Source organism: Gobius niger (assembly GCF_951799975.1).
Source record: "Gobius niger genome assembly, chromosome: 19".
Taxonomy (NCBI): domain Eukaryota; kingdom Metazoa; phylum Chordata; class Actinopteri; order Gobiiformes; family Gobiidae; genus Gobius; species Gobius niger.
The window spans coordinates 11,868,063-11,880,802 of NC_136870.1; the positions used below are offsets into that span (position 1 = coordinate 11,868,063).

The following is a 12,740-nucleotide window of genomic DNA, read 5'->3' on the forward strand; positions in this document are numbered from 1 at the left end:
GTATGAAGAAACGACTTGTAAAAGCACAGCTACTTCAACAAGTTGCTTAAGTATTTCCCACCTCTGGTAGCTACTACAAAGGTACAAATTATTACATTCTATTAAATTTAGTTTGATACAATGTAGATGGTAGTCGGTCAAATATTATTTTACTAGTGATACTTGTTGAACCACTCACTGCCCTCGCGCACCTGAACCATTCCCTCAGATGAGCCTGAGTCAACTTGATCACAACATTTTGCAGAATTTTTTTCTAGCAATTCCTAAAAAAAACACACCAAAAGTTCCAAACAAATAGCTTTTGATTTGGACATTGTGAGGGTAAAACAAATGTATTGCAAATACATTCACGCCACACAAGTTCATGGACTTACCTGGGAAGGAGGATATGACGTAAGTCTATGGTAGAGAAACACAATAAGTGTGTTTAAGATGAGTGCCCTATTACACACCTATTACTGCGGAACTGAGGTCGGTGATGCTAAATTCAAAACGATTTCTTCCACCATCTGGTAAACATTTTTATTTCCTATTACTATCTTTAGATAAGGGGGAAAAAACGACTATTAGAGAGTTACAACTAATGCCTCAATTCGGTTTTAGATTTTATAGCACGCTCCGAGCACGTGGAAATACCGTGTACTTGACCGTCTGCAGTTGTTTCCAGTCAGCCACGAGAGGGAGACAGAGTCAAACCATAGACAGATATTATTTTCACACACCAGTTCCTTAAACGTGACTTCAAAAATATTGTAGGAGTTGCATTTCAATAGGCCTATGTTGTTTATTTAACTCATTTTTTTATTGCTTCTGTATTTTCACTATCCAGATGACTTAAATGGTTTACTTTCCTGTTTAATTAAATGAGCTTAACACTGAAGAAAGACACTACTGTGTTTTTAATTTCGTTGTCCATGATCCACTGTATTCTGTTAAAGTCAGATCACATTACCTGCAGTCGGCAACTGTAAAAATAAAGTAACCATAGATGTTTGCGGCAACTCTTTTAAATTCAACATATACATAGTTTTAAGATGTAGTTATATGTATCCATTCAATGATTAGGACAGATCCTAATCATTGAATGGATGTCAGCAGCCCTTCTCTGCTGCCCATGCTGTGGTATCTGTCTCATTTGTGAGCTCACAGGCGTATGATGTTGTTTATTAGTTCCCAGGACACGCTGTCAAGTGTCATGTCATCATAATCCTCTGGCTGGGACTCAGGGCACTAACTGGCCGAGGCGAAGAATGAAAGATCCACAACAGCTGAAGCGAAGGTAGGCGCTGCTCACGACTGTCACAGATTGATGATCCTCCTGTGTTGCAAGTCTGTTGGCTCTTTCCAAAGCCTGATCTCGAGCTTAAGAGTCTCTAACCTGTTTAATCTGTTCCAAGCACCATTCATTTATTCTGGATTATTCAATGAGTTGCCTACACCTTAATTTTATTTTCATTATATATATCATTTCATGTGATAAGCAATTGAGTGGGATAAAGAGTTCATACAAATATGTACAAATATAAAAATCATACATGTTTTCATGCATCATATATTGTGAGCTATAAAGCTATATGTGAGCTTTAAAACATTTCACAACACTGCTTTTCATGCAGAAAAAGAGAAAAACAAACCCATTGTTTTGTCAAAAACATAACAGTAGAATACATGCAAAAGAGTTGTGTGAACTTTACAAACTGTTTGAAATAATGAATTCATTACAATGGCAAATTCTTGTACAGATTTGTTTTGGAAATGTTGGAGCATTTAAATTCACACTGTTTATCTATTCGTCTTTCTTCAACATCACACACGATGACTTCTGACCCACCCAAAAGCCTGGGAACATTTTTCCCTGAAAAGAGCTCTTAATCTGGTACAGGCGTAGCACCTCCTTCGTCACACCACCGTCTTCTGCCTCACACACGTCTTGAACTGCATAGAAGTTAATTATTCCAGCCGGATGGTCCAGATAGACACCCAGAACTGAAGCCTGAGGCATGTCCCATATTTCTGTGTTCACTCCGTTAAACCACACTTGATAGTGCGACCCGCCCCAGCCCAAACACCAAGAGTCCTCGTTTTCCCCCATGCCACAGGGTCCGCCGCTTCCGCGCCTCGCTGCTGCTTCGTATGATACTCCCACCACCACCCAGCCGCTGCACTTCACCTCCCAGTACGCTCGGAAGCCCTCGATTCCTTCTTTGCACAAAATCTAAAAAAACAAACAAGGTAAGTCAGACATAAATCATTTGTATTTCAAAAAGCTCAGTGACTATTGTTTTAAACCTGCCTGTGGAACATATTCATATCGGTCTGGCGTGTCTAAAACAGGGCAAGTAAGGTCATCAGTCTTTCTTTCCACTTTAGAGCCATCACCTGCGACCCACAGGAACTTATTCGCCGTTTTGGCATTGAGAGAAATGTTTATCCAGTCTGTGGTAAAAGAACACACCACAATTATGCTTAGAGTTTTCCAAAGGAAAGATGATCGTATGAATAGCCAGCAGAGTAAGCCTTACGTTTTAGTAGTTCAGATCTGCATGTGGGCTCTGGCAGATTGGGATCATAGGCAGGAACATCTTCTGTGAAAAAAGAGAGGATTTTTCTTTTTTTTTTCCTCAGATGATAATCTTCTCTAAAGCACTTATTTCAAACTCACCTGCTGGTGAAGCAGCCTTGTTAGATTTTGATCCTAAAATATCACATTACTTATTAAAAACTATTTGAAATCAGAGGCAGTTAATACATCATTATTTTGTGATAAAAAACTGAAGGTAATCGTTCTAATTTGCCTAAAGCTTATTTGAAAACGCTGGGTCTTACCAGGTCGTCCTGTTGCAGGCATGATTCTTTGATTAGGAGAGCTGGTTGGCATATTTATCGCTCGGTGCTCTGTTGAGCTTTGCAGAATGTTACGTCTGTCAGCGTATGCTACAGCAATGATGCAAATGGTTTCTTTATATACACCAATGAAAGAGGCTATCGAAGGTTTTGGGAGGCCCTAGAGGCTGCGATGAGAAACTTTAGGTAAGGTATGTTAAGATAATGAGCTCACTAATGGGCGTGCCTTGATGCTTGCCAAAGCAAGATACGCTCCGAGTGCCAAATTGTGCCTGACCTCTTGACCCATATCATAGCACTTTGTCCTCACAATTATCCTGTCATCTTTTTGTAATCAAATGCTCATCTAGGAAATTGATCTGTTTGCAAGCATCTGGTCATTCCATACAGAACAGTAGTGTTACATAAGAGAGGATTGACTTAGCTTAACTGCCCCGAGGTGGCTGAATACAGTTGAGTTGAGTTCATATGACTTTATATTATATTTAACATTGAGCAGGCAGCTGTAGAATATGATGTGATGGATTAGACCATTATTTCTGTACAGCAAACATGTCTTGAATAGGGTTATGTCTCTAGCTTACACTTAGTGGCTATTGCGGATCTTAGTAAACAGATTAATTTCCTTATGACCTTGCGGTACCTCAGAGCGTACCATCTAAACACGACTGACATAAAACAGAAGGAGGCAGGCCATGTCCTGGTTGAAACATTTCTTGACATACTTATCACTGCTTTGATTCTATGCTCCATGTTTAACTCATGTCTAACTATTCAGCTGAGACAGAGGTATAGTCTTGTCATTTTTACAGAGATTTCCCCATTTCACTGCACTTATAAAACAGACCAGCTGCTGTTTTAAGATGACTTTAATACATTAAAAGACAATTCAGAGGATTTAGTCACAGAAGGCCATTCTTTCGCTTCTTTTAATTTGAATAAATCCCTCTCAGAGTTCTGCTCCCATTTTCTGCTCCAACTGTAATTTCTGGCATGTCCTGTTTAGTACGTCAGTTCTTCTGCAGTCCGTGCCGTAGTCAGTCAACTGTGCGGCAGTAGAAGGACAACACAGCCTTGACTGGGGTCTGGGCTCCTTGCCCTCCCCGTAAACACCTCAGTGGAACCTCCTGCTGTGCAGGGAACATCACAAGAAAGGGTTTACGAGCAGTCACATAGCTTTTTCACTCCAACAGCCATGTGTGCGGAGAGTTTGTGATGGTAACTGGTGGATGTGCTAATGCAGGTCAAGAGCGTAACTAAGCCTTATATAACAAACTGAGCAGCCTGGCTAGTGACTCCCAGCTGTTTTATTATTAAGGCTAATGTTGACCTCATCAAACCTGTTTGAACTGTGGTGTAAATGTCCTGTTTATGAGCTTTTTTATCAGCAGCACATATAGACTGGCGGATCTCGTGTGAGGCCATGTTATGGAACATGAATCATGAAGTATCATGAAAGGCTCGCCTCTTTGTGCAGACAGCCTCAGGTTCTTTTACCCTGTTAATGAATCTATTAAGGGGATACATAGTTCAGCTTTAGGACTGTCAAAGTTAACACTTTAACTCACAATAAATGACAAGATAATTATAATGGATTATAGATAAATGAATGGCATCATATGTTTTTATTGTTAAATAATTGATTGACAGCATTATTCAGCATACAGTATGGAAAGTGCAAGCTAATACATTTATGGTTTAAAACTTCTTTTTACATTTTAGGTGAAAATGATCTGATAAATTGTTTGTACATGGGAAGTATCCCTTTCCCATGTTGGTTTTGCACCTGTTGGACTTTCTTGTCTTTACTGCTGCATACAGTGTGTTGTGCATCTGCATGTGTGCATGCCTATGCATGTGGAGGAGGGGGATTGTCTGTTTTACAAATATCAATCATCGCGCAGACTATGCATGCTATGTCAACATGTCTAAAAAAGTAGGCGGGGTTGTTACACTTCAAGGAGGCGTCTAAAAACACAACCAAGCACCCTCTTAACCTTTTTAAGGAAAAACATACATCCTGCGATCCAATGACAGGCCACTGTCCTCCCCCTGGTCCTATTGGCAACCGTCCTGTGCCGCACGGTCCCTAAACCTCTGTAGTGTCTATAAGGTATATAAGACTGGCATAAGACTGTCTGACTGTGGAGCCAACTGCCATTCTTTACACGTGGACTCTCAAGCAGCATCAGCATCAACAACAACAACAACGGGTTAAACAAGCCTTTATTTGAGCTGCAAAGGTCCAACCAAGATGCCCACCACCAACAGACTTATTTCTGACTCCACCAAGTCTGTCAAAGGTAATGTTGCGTGTTTTACACAAAGATCTGTTGCTCAAGAACACATCTTTGTGCCATCGTAAGGGCTGAGCATCTTTGATGGAAACCAGACTCACCGCTGCACCAGAATAATTCCCCTCTGTATAAAAAACATACTGAGGGGGATCACTCTGGATGTGCCAGGCTAGTGTGCATATCACTTTGAGCGCTTTATGGGATCATTGTTTCTGCTGTACAGTGACTCTTTTGTGCATCACCTTATCTTGATTTATTTACTTTTTTGTTCTGATTTTTACGCATGTGCTATATAGCTAATGGTTAATGGTTATGTGGAACTGACCAATAACTTTTTGTTTTCTAGATGCAGACTGATTGATTATCAAACAGTTGTTTATTTATTTTTTTAATCAATGGCTCATAACAGGCCACATCCTCAGGGGCCCCCGGTGAGGATGCAGCTAAAAAGCTTTGCGGTATCAGGTTGTACTGCGTCTAGACAAAGTGGTTATTTTCATCACCTTGTTCTAAATCCAGACAGGTGGCTTAACATTCTCTGTCAGTCAGAGATAAATATCAACTCATTTGGAAAGGACTTGCATTGTGCATATCAAACAAAGGCATTTGCATCGAAACTGTGTGATAATGATGACAAGTAGATTGAGGGGACAGGTGCGAGTGTGCTCCCTCAGCTTGATCTTTGCTTCTCCGTAAACCAAACATTTCACCCTTGAGCTCTGTGAGGGTTATATTTGACAAGTTATGATAGAAGGTGGTTGAAAGTATTTGTGACATATGGAGATTCTTTTAGGAGGATGAAAACACATTACTTATCATCCACCGACATTGACATCTTAATGCTTTGGGATCAGCCATGTGATGCTCCGGTATTAGTTACAGAGAATAGGCAAGGCAGAGCTAGCTGCAGATCAGAAAAATCTGTCATTATCGTATCACACAGCTATGTTTATTTGAGGAACATTCATTAAAATAATCTGTCACATTTCAAAGGACTCTCCTCCCGGAAGTAATTTTAGTCAATGCAACCCAGCGCTAACGAATCTGATACATTCGGTCCGTTTGCGTCCTCGTCCGATAAAGTGTGTGCTTGTCCGTGCCCCGATGTCCTGTCACGCTAATAGAGTGAGTGACTGAAGCCAATGCTGCAACATGTGAGGTGTCTCGGTAATTCCAACCTCTTGGCATGAATCAGCCAATGGCCCCAGAAAGTATGTGGTGATGATCTGACAGAAGCAGATGGTTTTCCAAATATACCTCGTTTTGCTGAAGCTCACTTCATCACCTGACACACCGTGGTGCCTGTGGTATCTCTGTGTGCTTTCTTTTTTTGGTATCTTTGTGCATCAACATTAAAACTGTTTTTTTTTTTTTTACAGGCAGAAAGTCAAAATCTGGAAACGCAGCAGCAGGTGAAATTACATTATCAAATGTTACAAGGCCTAAATGTTTGTAGTTATTTCATGACTGCAAATGGAAGTCTTTAGCTTGGTCGTCACACCATTCGAGTCCTCTGACCTTCACTTTATGTCAACCCCCAGAGAAAACACCACCCTATGAACCGAACATCCCTGAGCCAAAATGCAGAGCAGACCTCATCAAATGTACATAAGCTCTCAAATAATCCTCATATTTACCTTTGTTTTGCTTAAAATGGCCTAAACTGTTGTGTAAAATACATTGTTTCTGGTTGTCTAATTCAGACTGGCATAACCTCACCCTCGATGACAAGACAGCAAATAAGACTCTGTGGATCACAGAAGGCGGTGTGAAAGTGGCTCGTAAAACTGATGCTGTCACATGTCCTGTTTTGGATCGACCAGAGAGATATGAATATGCTCCACAGGTATTTGAGCTTGTCATAATGTCGTCACAAATAGTGTGTTAAAGCTTGGTACTGTCCATTATTTTTGTGTCGTGTATCATCTTTTATCCTCAGTGTGAGTGTAAGGGTTAGATGCTAACATGCCATAGTTGGCTGGTTTTGATCTGACCTAAACCTGTAAATCCATCCAGGCGGCAGTCTTGGTGTTTGTTTTAAACTAAAAAGCTTGGCATTGCCACAGTGACAAAGTCGAGCTGCTCTAAATTCTTCTTGGTGACTGGGGTAATAAATCATGGGTTGTGTTAGATCGCCTCTAAATAACACTGTCATCTTCATACAGGTTCTGTGTAAGGAGGGAATCCTGGGCTTCCGAGGGTACTGGGAGGTGGAGTTTTCCGGATGGGTTGTGGTCGGAGTGGCCTATGAGCGAGCAGGACGAAGGAATACAGATGGACCCTGTGGATTCGGAGAGAATGAGGAGTCCTGGGGTCTGGGCTGGAACGGCTCCAGTTATCATGCTTGGCATAAAGGTCACAGCAAAGAGATCTTAGATATTCCCAAGAGCTCCACAATCGGAGTCTACGTCGACCAGCCTGCCGGAATCCTCAACTTTTATGCTGTGGAAGAAGTGAAAGAGGGAGAAGAGAGCACAGGAGCCAGGGAGGTCACACTACTGCAGCAGGTCACGAGCACCTTCACTGAGAAAATGCTGCCAGGCTTTTGGGTGGGAACACAGTCTCACTGTTTAATTCTGAAGAATGAAGAATGATGGACCTTGCGTTCTACACAAACCTCAAGTCATTTTTATCACAGTAAACTGCATTTCTAATGAGTTTATATTCCGTTAAGTTACCTCGATTTTTTAATCTTTAGTGTACAATACATAAAGATTCCACTTACATGCTTTAACACATGTAGTTGAAGGGAACAGTGCAGTGCAGCAGGAATTCAGGCTGTTTTATGTGTCATGTTTTTGGACCTTCCTGAATTTATATACTGATGTTTGTTTCTATGTCACTGATTGTATATTCATTTGTTGTTTGCTAATATGTATGAAGAATGTGTTTGATTTTAATGTATACTGTATTTATGATGCTGAATAAAATGGTAAACATCGTAAGACATGTGCTCAGTCCATTCTTGAGTTGAGGTGCCAGTGAGTTTTATTTATACAGTTGCGAAAGTCGTCAAGAACACAGCCTGGAGGTGGGACCACAGCTGTAGCCAGTCATTGATGAATTGTTATTTTGGTAACACTTTCTTTTACACTACCCATGATACATTGCACCTGCCAAATTTAGTACAATGTAATGTGGTCTGTAGCAATGCGTAATGACTTGTACCCGTGGGTTCCTGTTAGATACACAATGGAATGATCTGTATTTGTAGTTTGGAGACACTTAATGTAATGAAACATAAAACCCGAACTCTACGTCTTACTAATACATATTATTCCATTGTGTATGTACTGCATAGGTATAAGTTATTACGGATTGATACAAAGCAGTAGTGTGACCATTATTTTTCCGAATGCGGTAAACAGAGGAGGAACGCTACTGCTTCCTACTGAAATATCTCGATCCTTGTCTTACTAATATCCATCCGCACAGTTGAGCTGTGATGTGGAGGCCAAGTAAGCAACCTTGCTAATTAACATTGACCGACATCGAGCAGGCTGTAGATCACTTTTAGCCACATGGTGAAACATCGGATGTGTTTCTGCTCAGTCTCGGTCCAGTGTTGACATTAGTTTCAGCACTACTTTCTTCCACCCTTTCACTTTTTTAAACAGTCTTCTTGAGTTCCCCCAGTGTCAGGTATCGTCTCTTGCCTCAGTATATCCATATGTCAAAGTCAAGTGCATTCCTACACTCCTTGACCTGCTGATCACCCAATTGGTGTGACCTCCACCCCGCCTTAGGCTGCTCGTCCCATTTTGACTAAGGGTATAAAAGTCACAGTGGCCAAGAACCGTCCCGAGTTTGCATTCTGAAATGTTTCGGAAGCTTCAGTAAGTACGCTGTTTTCATAAAGCCTCAAGATGCCTACATCCACCAAAGTGCTTTCTGGAAGCGAGAAACCAGGTAAACCATCAGCAACACGTGTAGGTCTTTGTGTTTACAAGTAATTAACTCATTTGGGAACAAACTTGAGCAAGCATTTTTTTGAATTTTCACTGTATGTAGGTAAAAAATCCAAGTCAAGCAACGTAACAGGTAATTTCTCGACAGTTTTGCAGTTGAAACTTGTCTCTTCGCGTTGTTCAAACAGTACTGCTGTGTTGATCTTGCAGAAAATGCCCCAGTGTATGTCCCAAATGTGCCTGAACCAACCTGCAGAGCTGAACTCACGAAGTGTATGTAGCTAATTTTACAGATCGTGACAATTCTATTTTTGTTTTGGCATTCAAAAACCACACTTTTTTTCCCCCTTCGTTCAGATTGGATATCTCTAACGCTGGATGACAAAACAGCCAACAAAATGCTATGGATTTCGGACGGTGGCTCTAAAGTTTGCAGAAGGACAAAAGAAATGTGTCCGGTTCTGGATAGACCTGAGAGATATGACTTATCCCCACAGGTTAAACACAAGTGCTGAAAAATGCTCCAAGCCGACAGGGCATCGGAAGACTTACTTTTCACAATGCCTGTCTTTAAAGGTGCTGTGCAAAGAGGGCATTTGGAATATGAGGGGGTACTGGGAAGTGGAGTTCTCCGGCTGGGTCGTCATCGGAGCCACTTATGAAGGAGCGGCGCGGAAGGCAGACTCTGGGCCTAGTGGACTCGGTGAAAATGAGGAATCCTGGGCTGTGTGTTGGTCTGGATCATGTTATGAGGTCTGGTTTAACAGCATAAACAAACAAATGAAAAATATCCCCTTTTGCCCTATTATTGGGGTCTATATTGACCAGCCCGCAGGTATTATATGCTTTTATAGAGTGAGCGGAGAAGGGGAAGAAAAGGAGGCCACTCTGCTGTACAGATTTCAGACCACAATTGAAAAGCGGATCCTCCCAGGTTTCTGGATAGGGATTCAGTCAGGTTGTACACTCCTCAAAAAATCCTAAGCATTTCTTAACAGGCTCAGGTTATTTAAAGTTCTGCCAAGTTTAACATCATCTTCTGTTTTTCTACTGAAATGTTTCATTGTGTAAGCGTATGCAATTTTTTTTTTCTACAGTTGTATCCATTATTTCTATTTCTCAATCCTTAATAAAACCTTAATTATGGGTCTGTTCATTATTATGCACTTTTGAACCATATATACATATATATATAATATATATAACTCTTCCTCACCCTCAGCGGGTGGTCTCTTTTTCCTCCAAGCTCGGGTCCTCTACCAGAGGCCTGGGAGCTTGAGGGTTCTGCACAGTATCATTGCTGTTCCTAGAACTTCACTTTTCTGGATAGTATTGTGTATTTTCTGGGATCTGCTGTAGCCACCCCTCCAGTTTGTGGGTTACTGCTGCACTCGGAGCAGCAGTAACCCACAAACTGGACAAATCTCTAGAATAATTAGATCTAATTGCCGTTCTAGTGACAGATTACAGCACAGGCTCCAATGTCAAGTGCTTGCGCATCGATCCCACTTGGGTTAGCCTGAGTGGGAATCACTCCCCTGTGGTTTAGGGGCCAACTTTGATGTGTGAGAGGCACCAGGCAAGGGATCACTTTCCTTCTTTGACTGGTGGGCCTCAACTTCTTCACACCTAAAGCTGAAGCTTTACAAGACCTAAAAGTGGGCCACGCTGACGTATACAAAGCAGCCATCCTGTTGGAGGCCCAGTGTTGCACACAGTCCCTTTTAAGTGGCAGGAGCTGCAGGAATAAACAACACACATGATTCATGGTGTTTATTCACATTAATGACATCATTTGTCTCTTCTGTCCACACACTATCATGAAGGTCATTTCTGGAACCGACTGGGGCCCCACAGAACTTAAGAAAAGACCCAATGTTATTTATATACTGTATAGATGTATATAATTTAGTGTTGCCTAATACATAACAACAACAGCAATAATAATAATAATAATAATAATAATAATAATAATAATAATAATAATAATAATAATAATAATAATAATAATAATAATAATAATAAATAAACATAGAATATGATTATTCCGTAAACTTGAAACAATGTAATTTTAATATATTAAACAGGCTGAACTACACACGTTGATCTCAGTTGATCTACACAAAGAGTGTAGACCACATTATTGGAGACAAATTGTTGTCATCATTGAAACAAAAGTCGACTGGATGCTTTGAGGTAATTCATGCGTGCTTTCCTCTAATGAGTGTGAGTGAGTATTAGTCTCAATTTAGCTATTGCTTAAGCTTCTGTGACATATTACGACTTCATGCCGAGCAAAGAAAACACGAACGGAAGCTATGATCCTGGAATAATGTGCGCCGTGGCCCACATGTCTGTTTGGACATGTGTGACTGTATGCCAGGCATGTGGATGAGTGGTAACCCTATGCGCGCGCCTGGGCCATGGCGATGTTCTCTATAAGTGACCCGTATGGCATACCGGCTGCGAGAAGAAGGCGAGGAACGGCGGCTCATGTTTTATTTTGTTGGGCAGAGTGAGAGATTCATGAACCAAGTTGATACTGTTTCGACTCAACTTTTTACTCCTCCTGGTAACCGTACTTTTTACTCCTCCTAACCTTACATGACACAGCGGCGAAACCGAAGATCACTTTTTCATTCTATCCACAGGTTCTCACTGCGGAGAATTTATGAGCCTAATGTGAATAGTTGTTCAACAGCTTGGTGACTTGTGTTCAGAGCGTGCTTCTAAATTACACCGTCGGATGATGCTATACCCATCTGCTGCTGGGACGTCCTATTGATGATATGCGACTCTCACGTATTCTGTCACTATTGGTCCCAGCAGATTTACTGCGTGTAGTTACTGGCACACGTTCAAGAAGTCTGCGGTCCTGCCCTGGGCAGCCTAATGAAGGGCTTTAGTTACATCTTTGTTTGAGAAAACTATTAGCCTATTCTTGATTCAGACTCAAAAATTCCAAAAGCCCACTCCTACACTGGAAATGATTCTGTTTGTCATAATGATGATTTAGGATTCAGATAATCATTTTACTGAATAATCGACATGGCTACATTAATTAAAACGATCCTTTCTTTTACAAACAACACCGCCATCTTGTGTACGGGCGATGGTATTACACGTCAGTACCGAGGGCTGAGACGTCGATGTTATTCAGGCATTCATTTCCATATTTCTGATTTGCTTTTGTGGCTTCACACATAAGCCAAATTTTTCTTTTTCCCATTTAAGTATTAAATTGTAAATGTGTGTTGATGCCTCTCTTTTCCACCTAAAGAGCTCCCTCTACTGTTTCGTTGTAGTAACTAATATGGAGCTAAAATCATTAGATTTTAGCTCCATATTGCATTATTAAGAAATATTTTTTATGTTGAACTGTTTTTCCTCCTAAAATGACTAAAGAATAAGTCATAAAGTCATAAAGTCATAAAGTCATAAAGGAATAAAGATTTAAAACGAATTTTCAACGATCATAGTATTAGTATTCATCATAGTATTCAAAGTATTCATAATACAGTACTCTGATTAGACAAAGTAACGGTAAGGCAAGTATTTAGTATTCAGTAACTAAATACATGTTCAAAGTGTTCTCCCCATCACTTTGCAAATGTTGTTTTTGTGTTCTGATCTGACAAACCTGAGCAACACCAGAATATGAGACTAACTAATTGCAAATCTCTGTTCCTTT

General features: G+C 40.7%; 1 protein-coding gene across 1 annotated transcript; it reads right to left on the reverse strand.

The window, feature by feature from the left end:
• Positions 1–1,637: 1,637 nt before the first annotated feature.
• On the reverse strand, positions 1,638–2,916 carry LOC306979012 (tripartite motif-containing protein 16-like protein). Its single transcript, XM_079577780.1, has 5 exons — positions 2,827–2,916; positions 2,663–2,695; positions 2,523–2,582; positions 2,294–2,436; positions 1,638–2,215 (listed from the first exon to the last, which is right to left on the reverse strand). Exons 1-5 carry the CDS (start codon positions 2,876–2,878, stop codon positions 1,787–1,789), a joined length of 717 nt encoding a protein of 238 aa, XP_079433906.1. The 5' UTR covers positions 2,879–2,916; the 3' UTR covers positions 1,638–1,786.
• Positions 2,917–12,740: the final 9,824 nt, after the last annotated feature.

What these genes read in the sequence shown, in the direction of transcription:
- LOC306979012 (XM_079577780.1), bottom strand. Translation starts at nt 2,878, where the DNA reads ATGCCAACCAGCTCTCCTAATCAAAGAATCATGCCTGCAACAGGACGA. An exon ending in CAAGGCTGCTTCACCAGCAG is followed by an intron (nt 2,583 to 2,662) that starts GTGAGTTTGAAA and finishes TTTTCACAGAAG; the next exon opens with ATGTTCCTGCCTATGATCCC. An exon ending in CAGATCTGAACTACTAAAAC is followed by an intron (nt 2,437 to 2,522) that starts GTAAGGCTTACT and finishes CTTTTACCACAG; the next exon opens with ACTGGATAAACATTTCTCTC.